Source organism: Terrapene carolina, unplaced genomic scaffold (assembly GCF_002925995.2).
Source record: "Terrapene carolina triunguis isolate 2854851 unplaced genomic scaffold, T_m_triunguis-2.0 Scaffold88, whole genome shotgun sequence".
In the NCBI taxonomy this organism is placed as follows: Eukaryota; Metazoa; Chordata; order Testudines; family Emydidae; genus Terrapene; species Terrapene triunguis.
The window spans coordinates 36,723,767-36,741,931 of NW_020664439.1; the positions used below are offsets into that span (position 1 = coordinate 36,723,767).

An 18,165-nucleotide genomic window follows, 5' to 3' on the forward strand; every position below is an offset into this window, starting at 1 on the left:
GAATAGCTATTGTTCTTTAAATTTACACCCTACTGTATTCTGGAATAGCTATTGTTCTTTAAATTTACACCCTACTGTATTCTGGAATAACTTCCCACTGTAGATAAGCACTAGGATAAGAAGTTAAACTGTAATACTTTTATTGTAAACTATACATAAATAAATGGGTAAGTAGAACATTATTAATAGTAGTAGTTTGCTTTAAAAAATATACAAAGATGATTTGTGTGTGTATTGACCATTACAAACATTTTACTAGATTATAGGTATTTGCCCTGTTCAAGGGCTATATAATCTTTAACAAATGGAAAATGCTTAACTTATCCTAAAATAGCATTCAACTAACCTCTGTAAACAGTGCTTATGCAATGACAACACATGTTATTTGTGCTGTGTGCCTCTCTTGGTATGGAGCCTGGAATTACATGCTCTGTGTTTCCCACAAGAGATACATGCTCCATCATGGTAATTAGAGTCTGTGGGTGAAATCCTGACCCTCCTAAAGTCATTTGGAGTTTTGCCATTGACTTTATTGGGTCTGGAACTTCACCCTATGGTTTTCTTATGATGCTGCATCATACCTAACTTCCAACATTAGTAGAATGCTGCAGCAAGACTTTCAAACCAAAGAGCCATTGTAATCTTTTATTCCACCTAACAAAAACACTGTTTAAAGTAGCAACCTGTTACTCAGAGAGTAGACAGACCGTATAGTATGTGGGCACTCCTCACCTTTGTTAATAGTAATTACTAAACACTAGAGTCATTTCAGAAGGTAAAACCCATATGATCATTCCATCATCCGTTGATGGTGTGTTTCCTTACTGGAAAAATTTTCAAAATGTGAGGCATGCTTCCTGGGAGCACAGAAGAATCCCTAGTAGATCTAGAGAGACTTCTCCAGAGTTCCTAGCTGTTAAATTTATGAAGAAAACATTCCAAACATGAAGTAAGTGTAAATGATAAAGAGGTATCTGCCTGAGTTTGCAGGAAGTCTGAGTAACTCTGAGGTGCGAACTGCACAGTTCATTTCAGTGGGTGCCAACTCAGATGCCGGAGATACTTTCAGTTTCATGGTTGTAAGTATTTCACTGTTCATTAAAACATGTAAGAAAGAAGAGAAAGCATCATAAAGATTTACACCAAGGGTCTCAAACACGTGGCCCAGGGGCTGCATGCGGCCCGCGGGGTTATTTTCTGCGGCCCGCAAGCCCCTCGCAGCCCCCCCGCCCTCCCCCAGTGTTTACCTAGGGCGGCTCCGGCCAGATGTGCACCGGGGGCAGGGCAGGCTCCCTGCCTGCCTGCCCTGCCCGGCGCCACTCCGGGAAGAGAAGGAGGGGCAGAGGGGCTGTGTGTTGCTGTTGCTTCAGTCAGCACCCCCAGCAGCTCCCATTGGCCGGGAACGGGGAACCACGGCCAATGGGAGCTGCTGGGGGCGGTGCCTGAAGCAACAGAAACACACAGCCCCTCTGCCCCCCCTTCCCCACGTTCCAGCCTCTTCCCGGAGCAGCGTGGGGGCAGGACAGGCAGGCAGGCAGGGAGCCTGCCCTGCCCCCGGTACGCGCCAGGCCAGATCCTGCCCCCCGAACCTCTCCTGCACCCCGACCCCCTGCCCTGAACCCCTGCCTCACCCCGCACCCCTCCTGCATCCCAACCCACTGCCTTGAGCCCCATGCCACACCCTGCACCTCGACCCTCTACCTCACCCCGCACCCCTCCTGCATCCCAACCCATTGCCCTGAGTCCCATGCCGCATCCCTCCTGCACCCCAATCCCTGCCGTACCCTGCACCCCTCCTGCACCCTGACCCCCTGCCCTGAGACCCCTGCCGCACCCTACACCCCAACCCACTGCCCTGAGCCCCCTGCCACACCCCGCACTCCTCTTGCACCCCAACCCACTGCCCTGAGCCCCCTGCCACATCCCTGCACCCCGCTGTACCCCTCACCCCTCCTGCACCCCACACCCCAACTCCCTGCCCTGAGCCCCCGCCACACCCCACACCCCTCCTGCGCCCCGTGGGGGCAGGAGGGGGCAGAGTTGGGGTGGGGATTTCAGGGAAGGGGTTGGAATGGGGGCAGGGAAGAGGCGGGAAGAGGCAGGGCAGGGGCGGGGCCTCATGGAAGGGGTGGAGTGGGGGCCGGGCCGAGGGCGGCGGCGGGGAGGTGTCAGTTAATGCAGCCCTCGGGCCAATGTACTAGTCCTCGTGTGGCCCTTGTGGTCATTTGAGTTTGAGACCCCTGATTTACACTAGTGTGTCCTACAGTGGAGGTGACGTGAAGGACTACAAAGAAGGGAGATGTTAAAGACCCACCCATCTTAATTTATACAGCAGAAAGCAGGGCTGCAGCAGTGCAACTGTGATCATTTTTCTGAAGAGGGCCTCGGTTTCCAAAAGTTTAGGAAACGTGTCTTCCCATATGGAAGATACATTCACTTCTTCAGAATTGTTATAACACTCTGCCACAGGGCCACTTTCTGATTTCTCGCTCTATCTTAGCCAGTCAGAACAAAGTTTCACTGACTTTGTGCAGATTGAATTTAAAATAAATATATCTATCCCGTGTGTCCAATACATTCTCTGAGTATAAAAGGGCAGCACCCTTCTAAGTGTTGTGGTCGGGTTTAAGTAGCATAGTCCCTAGTGAAGGAACAGAACTATGATATCATTCTACTAAGAAATGGTCAGTTTTCTTCTACAGCATGTCAGCTTTGAAATAAAATCTGTGTTCACTACCCATAATGTGCATGAGAGGGAGAATAGAAATACTGTAGAAATAGACCCAGATAGATGCATTGCCAAACATTCTCCCTTTGTCTGAATTTTGTAGTTACTGTGTCAAGCAGTCAAATTAGACAATTGTTTACACTCTTAATTTAATTGAGACAATTTACACCCAGTCTAGCCGCAATTATAATTTACATCTGACCTACTGGGTTATAAAATGTATACAAAATATATTAATAGCTAAATGAACATTAGTAGAAAAAATGCATGAAAGATTCTCAGGGTGGAAAAGAAGATGATAAAAGGAAATTCACAATTAAGACTGAGACATATGCGCTCTCCTGTTTAGTCTGCAGGACCTAAACTTGACAGAAAGTTAACATTCAGAAAGTCTTTAAGGTCTCGGGCATCCTGTTCTACTTCTGTACTTGTCCATTGTACAGATGGCATACATTTATATGACATACTGGTACATATTTGTTAGGATAGTGTCCAAAGCCTCCAATCAGGATTGGGGCCCTTTTCTGTTGGTGCTGTCCAAACACAGAAAAGATGAGATCCCTGCCCTGAAGGTCTTACCATCTGAGGAATATTTAGATACATTTCACCTCTATTTCCCTTCTTTTCTTGCTTTTAGTCACAACTTTAATATTCTTTTAGTGGATGTGAGTCGTTTACGTATGTCTCACCTGATGAGAGAAAGGTGTGTTAGACGCCTAAGGTAAAATGTCCTTTATATTAGGATTCTTCTGAGGTGCAGGATTATCTACTTCAAAGAATCCCTAATTTAATAAATTTCTCTCACTGAGCTAAGTAAAATTGAACACCCAGGATCAAATTCTGCTTTCAGTCTCACTGGTATACATCTTTAGTAACTCCAGTGACTTCAGTAGTGTAACTTAGGGCTTGTCTACACTTACTGTGGGATCGACGCGTGGTGATTGATGCATCGGGGGTCCATTTAGCGGGTCTAGTGAAGACCGCTAAATTGACTGCAGATCGCTCTCCCGTCGAGTCCTGTACTCCACCTGAACAAGAAGCGAAAGGGGAGTCGACAGGAGAGTGTCTCCCGTCGACATAGCATAGTGTGGACCCCACGGTAAGTAGATCTAAGTAAGTTGACTTCAGCTACATTATTCACGTAGCTGAAGTTGCGTAACTTAGATCGATCTCCCCCCGTAGTGTAGACAAGGCCTTAGCGTGCTGGTATAACCGAGTGTAAATAAGAATAGAGTCTAGCCCACAGTCTGCTGTAATATAATGAAAGATGGTTTCTGTGCATCTGCAGTAGCCACATTTGAAAGATAATATCCTGTCCATTTCAAAACAATTTTTTATTCAAAATACCTGCTGGCTCCAGATCAGAGTGAGTGGCAAATAGTTCCCTAATGTGTCTCTATTTTAGTTAGTTCTAGCTTCACTCTGCAGACGTTAGCATGCTAGAAATCTACTTCGCTTTCTGAATGAGCTTGTCTATATGGATTATGGAGCACCATAATTTCAGTCAACAGTTATGAACTTGGCATGCTAAATGAGATTTAATTACAAGGATTATAGAACTATCAGTTGCTATCATGTTAGGAAAATAACTAACAGTATTGAGAATGACAGATGAAAATTCACATATGTATGTGATGAGTCATTGATGCTATCAAATGTTAGTGAAATAAAAGACAGTGTAGTAAGTCTGTTGTAACTTATTTCTGTGGTTATTAATTCATGTATGGCCATTATAGACCAGGTTATTGTTGACCTAATTGACCTGTTATCTCTAAAGGTAATAGTGTTGATGTAATATACTTAGATTGTGTAAGACTTTTGACTTGGTATAGCATGACATATCAATTAAAAAACTATATATGATATAAAATTGGACACATTAAATGGATTAAAAACTGGCTAACTGATAGGTCTCAAAATATAACAGGGAATCATCATAGAGTCAGTGTGTTTCAAGTGGGGTCCTGCAGGGATCTGTTCTTGACCTTGCATTATTTAATATTTTTAACAATGACCTAGAAGAAAATATAAAATCATCACTGATAAAGTTTGCAGATGATGCAAAAATTGGGGGAGTGGCAAATAATGAAGAGGACAGGTCATTGATACAGAGTGATCTTAATCACTTGGTAAACTCGGTTCAAGCAAACAATATGTGTTTTAATATGGGCAAATGTAAATCTATACATCTAGGACCAAAGAATGTAGGCCATACTTACAGGACAGGCAACTCTATCTTAGGGGGCTGTGACTCTGAAAAAGATCTGGGGATCCTGGTGGATAATCAGCTGAATGTGAGCTCCCAGTAAAACGCTGTGGCCCAAAGGGCTAATGCGATCCTTGGATGCACAAATGTGTGTGTGGGGAGTCCTTGAGTAGGAGAACAGAGATTATTTTTCCTCTGTATTTGGCATTGGTGCAACCACTGCTGGAATACTGGGTCCAGTTTTGGTGTCCACAGTTAAAGAAGGATGTTGATAAATTGGAGGGGATTCAGAGAAGAGCCATGAGAATAATTGAAGGATTAGAAAGCATGCAGTGATAGACTCAAGTAGGTCAATCTTGAGTAGGATAAGTAAGTAAGCTTAACAAAGGGAAGGTTAAGGAGTGACTTGATCACAGTCGGTAAGTACCTATATGGGGAACAAATATTTGATAATGGGCTTTTCAGTCCAGCAGAGAAAGGTATAACAAGATCCAGTGACTGGAAGTTGAAGTGCTAGACAAATTCAGATTGGAAATAAAGCATAACATTTTAACAGTGAGGGTAATTAACCTTTGGAGTAATTTACCATGGGTTGTGGTGGATTCTCCATCACTGACCATTTTAAAAAACAAGACTGGATTTTTTTTAATTTTTTTTTTAAGGTAGGCTGTAGTTCAAAAGGAATTGTTTTGGGGATGTTCTAAGTCAGACTAGGTGATCACAGTGGTCCCTTCTGGCCTTGGAATCTATGCCTAAATATTATCTTGTTTCTCTTCATACCTGTAATGCTACTTTTTACCAGAAAGTTGGAATCAGCATTTAATCCATCACTAGCATGCAGAGGCCTGGTCTCCATTTTCTGCCTACTTCTTACTTATACAAAGCCCCCCCCCCCCCCCCCTTGACTTCAGTGGGAGGTTTGCTTGCACAGAGGATGTAGAATAGGACTTTGTCATTAAAGTAGACTGGCTAATAGTACATGAAAGAGAGAGCCTCACCGTCTCTAAGTCTTTTTAATCTAATGGTTCTGAAACAGGGAAATAAAAAGTAAAATAAATGTGTTGGCTAATTCTGAGAATAGGGAATTTCCAGTTCCAGTCTCAGTGTGAGCAGAGAAGGTGGGCTGTATGCAAACCCACCCACGCCCTATGGCGATTTCCAAGAGCATAAATGATTCTGCAGGGCCTCAGCACCGGGGCAGTGTAAGAAAACAATTGCAACCTTCCCTCTGTCAGGCAGCCAGTAAAAGCACGATCTGGCAGAGCAGTGTAGCTGAGGCAGTTGGATGATGCCTGGACTCAGTGCATCTCTGCCTACAGGACTCTTATAAAGCACCAAACATAAACCAGAGCTCTCCCAAACGGTATAAACCACATGGAAGGATGTTGGTACGGCTGGCTGTCACTCCACACGGGAAATTCTTCCCTGGGATGCAGAGGCCTCCTAGTGCAAGCTCTTATAGTTTACATACGTCTTCCACCCAATGAGTCCAAGTCATTAGAAGAATGGCACATAGCCATAAGTATGGGTTACAAGATTGTCAGGTGCTACTGCATATGAAAGGCTGACGCACAGAATGCAAGTTAGATCCAAATCTTTTGACAACATGGATTTACTCTGCAGAGCCTATCGACATGGATCTCCTGCAGATCACTTGGTTTGTAAAGTACAGTCAATGACTAAGCAGAAGAAAGGAAATATTTTTTCCTATGTCTCTTTTTATCTTTCTTTCTCTTTTGATTTATCTTTGTCTTTGTACTCTGAAGGAAGAAGCACTTGATTATATTAGCTGGATAGAATGGTATGGTTGTAAATATCTGCCTATTTTAATAGGAGACATACTTGTTTATATGGATCAGTTTAAAAAAATGCTATTTAGAAAAACCAGTGAGGGGTTTTGTTTTCGAGCACACTTGAAAACTGTAATACTCTGCACTTGCTCTTTCATTTAGGTTGCATGGAAGAAAACATTTGTTCAGGTTACTGAATTGCTGTGCCAGTGCTAACAGAATTAGGAGTAGTGCTAGACTCATTGGGGTCAGATAAGAACTATTTTCTCCAATAACAGTATATAACACTGGTGAAACCAGCACAAATTAAGTTCAAAAAATGTATTTACAGTTAATCTGCTGTTGACTTCAGTGATTTCTCTAGGTTTTAAAAAATTTGGTACCACTCAGACAGTAAACTTTGACAAAACAGCCAAAACAAAACAATATTTATATACTCTGTTCACTTCTGCTCTTAAATCTCTGGCATTTTCCAGACAGTCGGTCAACTCCGTGCTTAGGATGATATGTGTGCATGTGCATATACACATCATGTATACATGAATTCTGTCTGTCTAGGTATTGATTGATTATGGGTCGTACTGGCCGGGGAGAGGGCTATGACTAGGGTGTCAGGGGATATAATGATGCAACACATTTCCCAGCTATTCCCAGCTCATGGGGCTCCTATGGAGCCCAGGCTGCAAATTTAAATCTGCTCTATCTTTCTGAAACCCTTGCTAGGAAGGTGTTTAAAATAACACCTGCCCTCATACCTCTGGTGCATCAGCCCCCCACTGTTTCAGCTGAGACAAAATGACACTTTCTCACATCAGTGGGAGAGACGTTCAGTTGGAGACTGGAAGGGGGTAAATCTCCAGACCAATTGTGGCAGGATGTGGATGTCCGTCATGATGCAGGGGTGTGAGTGAGGAAGGATTTCATGCTGATGGAAGTCTAGAGGTGGGGGCCTATCAGCACTTTGACTTCAGTGGAGCTGCACCCATTTTGATCAGCTGAGAATCTGGCCTCTGTTTTTCCAATTCAAGCCCTGCAAAGAACTTGATGTTCTCTTACTCCTCCGGTGAATTGTGTTCCTATTTTGCAGCTTCTACTTTTCTAGGTGCCACCTCACAGTATGTGGAACTGCTGGTGGGAAAAGAAAATCACATAAACAGATGAGGTTTGATGTGCTCTGTAAACAGAGTAGAGGAGCCATCTATTTAAAAAAAAAAAAACTAAGTGGGAGGCGGGGGTGGTAATTGTGAAGAAAACAGGGACATTTTTACTGTTGTGATAATCCTGCTTTATTAAGCCATTAACCGCTGTTGATTCATGAAATGCATGAACCTTGGTTTTAAATTAGGCAGTTGCCGGTGTTGTGGAGAAAAAAGCCTCAGGTTGCCAGGTTAAATTTCTCTTCAGCCCATTGATATTGCACATCACCATATTTTGCAGCAAGACAGTAAAGCATCAGGCTTCTGTTTATGCCATTGTACTTTGCTCGAGAATGCTCTCTTATTTAGTGCTGTGCATTGGATTTTTCTTTTAAATTAAGTTGTTGGGGTATTAAAATGTGTTTCCAAGATATAAGCAAAATCCAAAGAGGAACCAGCTGATTAAACTGAGTTGAGGCCTTGTGAATGAAGACAGAATGAGGCACATTCATAATCCTCTGTTTGATTGGAAGGGCTTGAAGTGGGGGTAATAAAACAGCTGTGACATACATACCATTTCCCAGAAAGATCTTTATTGAGGAGAAAAGAGTATTGATGAGAAAATCAGAGCCATGACCTCTCCCAAACAATTTTTCTAGGACACCCTGTTCTCTCTTTTCATCTGTGTAAATAAATAAATGATTTCTGTGTTTGACAGAATGTCAGGGAGAATCATTCAGGCTGCTAAGGTAAGAAGGTGGGGGAAATATCTGGGGAATGTCTCCTTCACTAGACAAAGTCACTTTTGTTTTCAGGTTTTGGTACTTATTGAGTGGGAGGGCATATTACCTCAAGTTAAAATGTAGTCTTAATACTAATGGTCCATTCTTGCATGGTGTGATCTTCCCACAGTAAACACAAGGCTGTTTACTGAACTGTTGAACAAAATGCCAGCAAAGTTGACCCCCACCCCACATCAGAGAACAAAGCCTGACTTTAAGCTTCATAGTTTGCAGCCTTCAACATCTCAGGCTGAGGGGGGAATAAGCCTCATAGAACCAGAGGTTTCTCAAACTCACAGACTAATTTTTGGGTTCACATAGATGGTCCATCCAACTGAATGTTTGAGCCATTTTTTCCTCTATAATTTTAAACCTGCGTCTATTTTTCAAGGGTGGGTTTCAGCATTTACATTCTTTCGGCCAATTTATAACCCACATGGGGCAATGTTCATAACTAAGCCAATCTGAATTAATGTCCAAGGCTTTCAGAGAAACATGCTTCACTAACATCCAAAAGAACTTACCATTCCCTTCAACTGCTAATTTTGTTGATCTATCAAGCAGTCCAGTTTGTCCAATAAGATAATGAGCCCACCTTGGCTGAGACTTCTCTCTACCTTTATCCCTGCCTCAGCAAGCAGGTTTGGTGGGGTTTTGGGGAACCAGTGAAAACAAACTTGTAGTTCTCCTGGGCAAGTACAGTAGTCATGCAGGGGAAACTGGTTAAAATCAGTCTCTGGATTGTGCATTCAGTGCTCGTATGAGTTTCCCATCTCTCATGACGAAGTCATCAAATAGCATAAATTTTTTAGATATCTCTTTCCTTTATTAAGTATGTTTTCAGAAGCCAATTTGCATTTTAATCGCTTTTGTTTAAATGAGAAATGTTCATACAAAAGGAAAAGCCGGGGTATTTGTCGGCACCTGTTGATGATGATGATCAGTTTATGTTGGTGCTCATAATGTACCCTGGAGTCATCCACGAAGGGAGATTCACTGCTCAAAGCTGCTCTCTGTCCAAGGACAGGCAGATAAATGGGTAGAGGTTAGAAGAAGGGGAAGAACAGAGAAGCCTTTTTAATATCCAAATCACACCCATTCTCGCTAGGGAGTCTTTAAGAGGGTCTCAAATGCAGACAAGATGAGGGCCTGGCAGATGGGCTCAGGACTATTGTCTCATGCATAGGGGGCTGTGTGGAAGAAGGCATGGAAGGGATTGTGCAAGAAGCAGAGAAATGAGCATACAACAAGGGTTGGAATGTCAGGAGTAAAGGGGACGGTGCAATGTGAAGTTCATCAAGGAGGACAAGCTGGGAGGGGCACAGTTATATAGAGCTCAAGAAGCTTAATATTATTTAAAACTTGCTATAGATTTTAAAAGCATTCACTAGCAACGGTCAGAATGAAAACAAGTTAATCTTATCTTTAATAAACATTAACTGGCTATACAGCACAGGAACATACAATCTGTGGTGTCTGACAGAACAGTGTGTGCTTTGTAGATGCATAGAATAGCTTACAATGCATGATGTAGTATGATTCCAAACATGTGCAATCCTTACCCAGGGTATACTCCCATAGGCGTTCCCCTAGGAGTTCTGCTTGAGTAGGGACTGCAGAACATGTCTCACAGATATTAAAAGCTTCAGTGCCAAATGGAAAATACACTGATTTTAAATGTAATGAAGATCACTTCTCAAGGAATACAAAGTGCCTACTGCAGGCTTTAATAGAATTCTACATGATTATCAAAAAGTCAGCTGTGTTTTGAAGTTTAAATGTTTGTAATCAAGATGAAATGTTTTCATTTCTTAAATCACAATATGCATCTTCTGACATAATTAGGATCCATTATTGTTATTGCAGACTCTAACTTTAATTGAATCTGATTGACTTAATAAAGCAGCCTGTTTTCCTCTAAGTCATCTTAGAAGGCATGGCAACATTTTAAAGGTTTTAATCGGCTACCATTACAGTGTTGTGTATTGCAGTGAGGATACAGGTTCTTCCTGGAATGCATTTTGCTTTCACTGACAGATGTTTCTTGAGATAAAGAAAAGGGGATGAGGGAGAGAGTAATTGGAATAATTATGCCTATTTCCAAATGTCAGAGAGGTGGAAACTCCAACTCAAAACGTAACCAGCGACATTCCCATAGTCCTCTGTGGAAAGTTGCAGGTTGTTAATCTCAGTAAGTTTTCCTGTGTTTTGCCTAAATTTTTAAACAATCAATTTGTTCAAACCTTGAAGATAATGAGGTGATGATTAATAGCCAACATGGATTTGTCAAGAACAAATCATGCCAAACCAATCTCATTTCCTTCTTAAACAGGATAACCGGCATAGTTGATAAGGAACTGACTTGATACATCAGGACTTTAATAAGGCTTTTGACAGAGTTCTACATGCCATTTTCATAAGCAAATATGGTATAGATGAAATTACTATAAGGTGGGTGCATAACTGGTTGAAAGACCATTCTTCATTTGGATGCAAACAAAATTAAGCATATTCACTGTGCCCATTGCTCTGTGCATTCACCATTCACCATCAGTGTTATGTGACCTAAGTCACATGGTATTCTTTCTGCTCCCTGGATGGCTGACTGAAACACTTTTAAACTGCGGGAGGACTTGACTTGTGCCATGAAAACTAGGGCAAATACACCTTTGCATGGGTATTTGCAACATCTTCTCTTTTCATAAACAAAAATTGTGCATGCAAATGCTGAGGGCCTCTGCCCTCCTGGGGAGGGAGGGATTAAAGTGTAGCATCGGTAAGCTAGTCCTCAGTAAAGCAGAGTAGTTCCCCAGTCAAACAGAGTTGTCCCGCTGACTTAAATTTAAGCACAAACATAAGTGCTTTACTGGATCACTTCTTCATGCTACTACAAAACCTTCACTTTTGGATTCCTTGCCTTTGTGTAATTCACAATCTGATTTTTCAAATAATCTATCTTGCCTTGGGGGTGATGCAAGGCCATCCTGTGGCATGGGCATCTCCAGAAGGCATTGTGCTCCAGCAAGCACAACACCTACCCACAACTCCCCAGCCTGGAGGAGAGTACATTCTACATCATCCCTTTAGTTGGTTCAATCTGCTTCCCTTGGTACACCCAACTAGTTCTACTCATCACTGCAATGACAGCAACTGGCTGGGACTCTGCCTCCATCTTGCCATCCACATGCCCTGGATTGGTGGGAGGGAAGAATCCTCTCACTTCCCTGTGTGCTGAAACTACTTTTGAGCTAGTGTTTAGGTTGGGATGTGCAGGGTAAGGGGAATGCTGCTTATGTGTGTACACACATACACAGACTAGGCCTAAATTTGCAGCCTGTTACGCTTTATCCATTTTGAGCATTTAATATAAAACTACTTCCAAAAAGACTTACCCTGCGATAACAGGCTCTTTCCTGGCCGTTTGAAACTTTCCATTGATGCTTACATTACTATCAGAAGTGTGGGATAGCAAAGACAATCCGACCTGAAAACATCAGTGTCTAAAGTTGAATAGAAGTACACTTCCTCTTCAGAAATTTCATATTAAATCAGAAAGTGGCTGAAAGAGAAGTATTTAATCTGATCTCTCCTAAACTCTTCATAAATTTTGAGGATGGATCTAGAATTTACAATCAAAGTGAGGGGTCATTAAATCTTTATGGCAGTATTAAACCTGATTAGTCCTCAAAGTACAATTCAGCAATTTTGACCTCCCTAAACATTTCTTTTTATTACAGATGATTCTTGACTTCTGTTTGTGCTTTGTACTTCTATGAATTTGTACCATAATTTAATGTGAATTGGTTTCTGTCCCCTGAGAGCTAATGGCACAAGCCCTTTTGTTGTGAAACCCCTGAATTGATTATTCTCTAAAGATTGTAAAAAGCCTAAAGGGCCAGGATTTATTATTCAGAATAGAATTCTAGATTTGGGGGAGGGGAAGTCAAAAGGAATCATTTTGTCTTTTTCCCAGTTGTTCCAAATCATCTAAAATAGTTAGGATAATTGAATGCATGTATTAACCATCAGAAGACCACGTGATTCACAGTGGTGAATTTTATAGTCCCATAAATTCAGGGTCCATGCAAAAAGTAATCAGCTGTGTTCTCCAACTGAGAATTAAGGATCATTTGCTGCAAGAGACTGAGCGTGTCCTGTGATGTGCTATGTACCTTCAGTTCCCATTCTGCATCCCCTTACAGAGTGCATAAAGAACTAGAAATCACTGTCTGATGTATGACTATTATTGACATTATTGACATGTTCTCTAGTGGAGACAACAATGTAAATTGGAATTCAGGTTCTCTCTGGTTAGCATCTTGTACTTTATGTATGGTATTGTATTATACAGGTGAGTTTTCTTTCTTTGTGTTTGGCCCAGCCAGAACCAGTGTTTTGGAAGTCAGTGCCTAAACACTATCTCCTTTTAGAGTTCTTGTCTTCCCCCAAGCTGCTCTCTACATCTGAAACAGTCTTCCTGATCTCATTCACTAGACAGCCTCTCTCGTTCTCACAAATCACTCTTTAAAACCTACCTCTTCAACTCCCCCCCCCCCCGATATTGATCATCTTGCGACATGCTCTCTTTTGAGCTGTTGCCTTGTATGTTTGTCTTGTTTTATTTCAATTGGTAAACTCTTCAAGACAGAGAAATGTGTTCGGTCTATGATCAGTTCTGAAAATCCTGACATGTTGATTTAAATGGAGTTACGCTGGGTTTAAACTGATGTAAATAAGAGCAGGATCTAGCCTTGGGGGGTGGGGGGGCTACTTGTATGAGTAAGAACTAGTCAAATGAGCTAGGGTTTGCAGGATTGGGCCCTGTGTTTGTGAAATGCTGTAAATTACCAGCACTACATCAGTGTACAGAGTTAACAAACACCTCGGGAATGGAGATTGTTCGTAACTCTGACATTTTCATAACTCTGAACAAAACGTTATGGTTGTTCTTTCAAAAGTTTATAACTAAACATTACCTTAATACAGCTTTGAAACTTTACTATGCAGAAGAAAAATGCTGCTTTCCTTTTATTTTTTTTAGTAGTTTACGTTTAACACTGCACTGTACTGTATTTGCTTTTGTTGTTGTGGGGGGGGTTGGGTTGGGTTTTTTTTGTTTTTTTTTTTTTTGTTTTTTTTGGTCTCTGCTGATGCCTGATTGTGTACCTCTGGTTCCAAATGTTGTCAGTTAGTAACTCTGGTGTTCTTAACTCTGAGGTTCTACTATATTGTAATGAAGGTGTATGGTAAAGTAAACTTAATCCATTTTGATTAAGTCGCTAGTAGGCAACATATAAATAGATGTTTTCCAGATATAATTATTTTGCAATATAGAGGATTATTTGCAGAAGATACGTTACACTGTCAGTTTTCCTAATATCTAATAATAGATTTGTTATATATGCTTGTTTATACACTAATCTTTGTAATTATATTTGGTAATTTCCATGATATGAGCTACAGTTCTTCAGAGTATGGATGGTTGGGTATAAAAAGCCTATCTGCATATAACATTCAGAAAAGCTATTGTCACCCCAAGTGCAACTAATTTCATTCTCTATTTGCTGGTTTCTAGGTTTATTCCGATTTACAGGGGACCAAGTCACACCTACAAGGTACAAAGGCTGACAGAATCTACTTGCTACACCTTTAGAATACAGGCAGTAAATGATGCTGGGGAAGGGCCGTTCTCAGAAATATGTACCTTCTGCACAACCAAATCTGTCCCACCTGCCATCAAAGGTATGGATTAACCATGGGATCTGATGCATGCTCTGTAGGGGCAGGAGGAGGAGAGGGAGAGGGAAGGCATGGTTGTTGACTAGTTAAATAACTTTCTAATAACTTATGATAGGAAACTCAATTCTCACCAAAGAAAATCCAATATAAACCTTACTAGATTAATTACTCTACAGAGATGGTCAAAAATACTGTTACTAACAAAAGTTACAGGATGTGGGACCATTACCGTGAAATATTTTAATGAGGGGCATAACTGATAGGATGTATATGTAGGTATGCGTATGGGGCTTGAAAACTAATGACATTTCATGTTGTTCAACTGTGAAAATGCATTTAACACTCCAGAGTTTAGTTTTCCTTTAATGTATAAAACTCCCATTGACATTTTATGTGCACAAGAAGGGAGATTATCCCCATCTGCATAGCCTCATTTAAGTTTGTTTTCCATAGGAAATAAGCAGAGTGTATTCAAACTAAATTCGATAATTAAAGCCCTTTTGTGCTATATAAAATGATCACACTTTTCAGCACGTTTCAAGGAAGTTGCATTACCAAGAAGATACAGGAGCCACATATAATTTTACATTAGATGAACTGAGTTAAATTCAGACCACAGACTGACCATTTTAGTGTGTTTTACCCTGTTTATGATAATTCCTACAGGCTGTCTTGATGGCTTATTCAAGACATTTCTTTTTCTCTGTTGCCCATTTCCTCCTCTTTGCTGATTCGACTTTGACCGTCCAGTGTATCCATTCTACAGTACACCTTTTTTCCTCTCCCATAATTTGATGGTATCATCTGTCTTGCAGTGTTGCTCTTTCATTCTCATTAGTTGTTTTCCAGCAATCTCTGTGATCGAAACTCAAAATAAAGTTCACACTTCCTCTGCGGTAGACAGCTGGTCATCCAATATAGAATATTTATTGGAAATTTCTACCATGTAACTATTAGCAATTGCTTCATAATAACGCTTATCAACGCTGAAGTGTTTCAATGCAGTAGATACCTGTCTCTGGAACTCTATTAAATGGAACATCATTGTTGCTATTAGGAGTCAATCAAATTCCGGAGCAAGATCAGCACACCTAAATACATGTACATCCTCCATGAACTTAGTCAAGCGTTTCCAAACTAGAATGGGAATACAAGGTTGCATTGTTGCCCAATGGATTCCAAAATGTATACTTATGGCAATTCTTGTGCTGAAACCAAGTATCCATTAAATAGTAGAAGACCCACACCATTATCTGATCTGTATTCTGGTTGGTCGTGTGGTTCCAGTGCCAGTTCAGATCCAGTTCCATCATAGCCAATTCTCACTTTCATATCTACTAAGATGACAATATGAAGGTGGGGTGATGTACTAGATACAGTGTCATCTAACATGGCATAAAAAGCATCTTTTTCAGCATCATACCTTGCATCCTGTGGAGCATGTGCATTAATAACTACTAGATGTCCTACCTTCAAACTGAAAATGGCCATTATCAGGCATAGAGAAAAAACCTGCGAAGCCAGTAGTGCAGATTACACCCTCAGGAACAAAACTAGAGCAACACAAGTGTGCCCATCAGATGTATCATAGGCATTCAACAATCAAAAGGTCTGACCTCTATGAGTCATAGCTATGCTCTCGGTGTTCAAACTCCACCATGTCTACTGCAATTCACGTATGTCAGCATTCAATTTCCAATTCTTCAGCCAGGAAAGTCACTCTTCTGATGGGGCTCTGAATGATGGAACATTCTACAATCTCATCCTCAGATACTGACATTGCTGCAGAAGTGGATATACCATCTTTATATCGGGATCTTTCCCCATCTCTGGTTTATGGAAGAGCCATCATCATATGGTCTGATGACTCTTCCTCTAGTAGAAGATTTAGATGAATCCTGAAGCTTGGTTCCGTTGTGAGTGGCGGATGAAACTGCTGAAACAGATAAAACATATATGAAACTGCCAGCACTTTATGTCCTTTTCTTCCACGTGTTGAAGCTAGAGACTGTATTTGAGAGCTTGAAGGTCCTAATTTGAATGTCCATTCTCATGGCTTCCACTGTTTAAGGACAAAAATGGAAAATACTGCCAGGATATTGACGCACAGCTTAAGCATTGGCATGAGTATTTTTGTGAATTAATTAATAGATTCCCACCATGATGCAATTCCTACTACAACTTAATCCCAAAATGAACCCATCAGAAAAAGGCTGGTGACATTAGAGAAAGTAATGCTTGCCATCAAATAGTTACAAAATGATGAAGCACTTGGTCTTTATTTCATCAGAACTGCTAAATAGTGGAGACCCGGATTTAGTTCACTGACTACACAGAGCTGTCTTAAAAGTTTGAGAAACTGTTCATATTCCAGAAGATTGGAAAAGAGGCTGAATCACCCATTTAAAAAAAAAAAAAAGAACGATTAGCTTGCTCAAATTATAGTGGAATAATGCTGCTGTCACTCCCAGGGGAGGTGTTTACGATCATACTTCTGAACCAACTGAAATATTGTTTCAACCCAAAAATGAGAGGCAACCAGTGTGGTTTCCACACTGGTAGATCTACCGTGTATATATGCTCTGGGAAATGTTATTGAAGAATGACTAGAGCGACAGAAGAAAGTTAGCATCGTGTTCATAGACTTTGCAGCTGCTTTAGACTCAGTGCATCAGTCAGCACGATGGGTATTGCTATGCCAGTATGGAGTGCCTAGCGGAGGAACTGTACCACTGTACATTTAGCTGTGTGAGGGTCTGTGGTTGTATTACAGACTATTTTTAGTAGAATCAGGGTTACACCAGGACTGTGTTTTCTTACCTACATTATTTAATGTTCTAATAGACCGTTGACGAAGCTGACTGAGGCAAAAGTTAAGAGGTGTGAAATTTGAAGATTCATCTTTCTAGGGTCTTGAGTATGCAGGTGATGTTTTCTTACTTGGAGAGGTTACTGACCAACTACAGTTAATGCTGGAAAAGCTGTGAAAAACTTCAGAATTGATGGGACTTAAGCTCAGTGGTGATAAAACCAAAGCTATGCATGCCTCCTGTAAAACTAATGTTATGCCAAATGCTGCATGTAGATGGCAGTGACATTGAATGAGTGAATAGTTTTATCTATCTGGGTAGTTGGTTGACAGCAGGAGATTCTATAACCAAAGAAGTCACATATCGGATCTGTCTTGTGTCAGTGGCATTTCAGCATCTTAAAAGGCCTCTATTTGGATGGCAGGATGTCTGTGACAACTATGATATGAATGTGCAGCACAGTAGTGATTACAACCCTGTTATATGGAGCAGAAACTTGGCTGTTAAAAACAGCTGAGGCGAGGAAACTAATCAGTTTCCTGTGTCTCAAGTTACGGTGGTTTTTTTAATATCCATTGGTTTGATTTTTTCACAAATGAGGAGACACACATTCCTGGCAAGTTGCAATCTTGCATTATATGAGAACAAGATGACTGCAGTGGTTGAGACACATCCAACATGCAGAACGAGGTATTCTTTTTCAGAAATTTTATAGGGGTGAGGTCAACGGAAAGAGAGTCCAAGGCCAGCCACGAATGAGATTGGAAGATGCAATTGTGAGGGATTTAAGAATCCTAAGTCCTCCCATATTGATTCTTACCAAAGGAAGACGACTTGCAAGGGACTGTTCAAGAGGGAAGTCCATTCTGCGTGCCACCATGGCTACATCATAACCATGTGAATATGCTGCTTTGCTCTTTACCATGTGTAGTCAATCTGCTCCAATATATTTGAAGTAAATTTCTTTAGTGATG

General features: G+C 41.1%; 1 protein-coding gene across 1 annotated transcript in view; it reads left to right on the top strand.

Moving 5' to 3' along the window:
- The window catches only part of FNDC3B (fibronectin type III domain containing 3B), a 390,987-nt gene that overhangs the window by 352,409 nt on the left and 20,413 nt on the right, over positions 1-18,165 (top strand). The window contains exon 24 of the mRNA XM_026650044.2: positions 14,218-14,384. Coding sequence (XP_026505829.1) covers positions 14,218-14,384 — 167 coding nt within the window. The remainder of the gene's footprint in view (positions 1-14,217; positions 14,385-18,165) is intronic.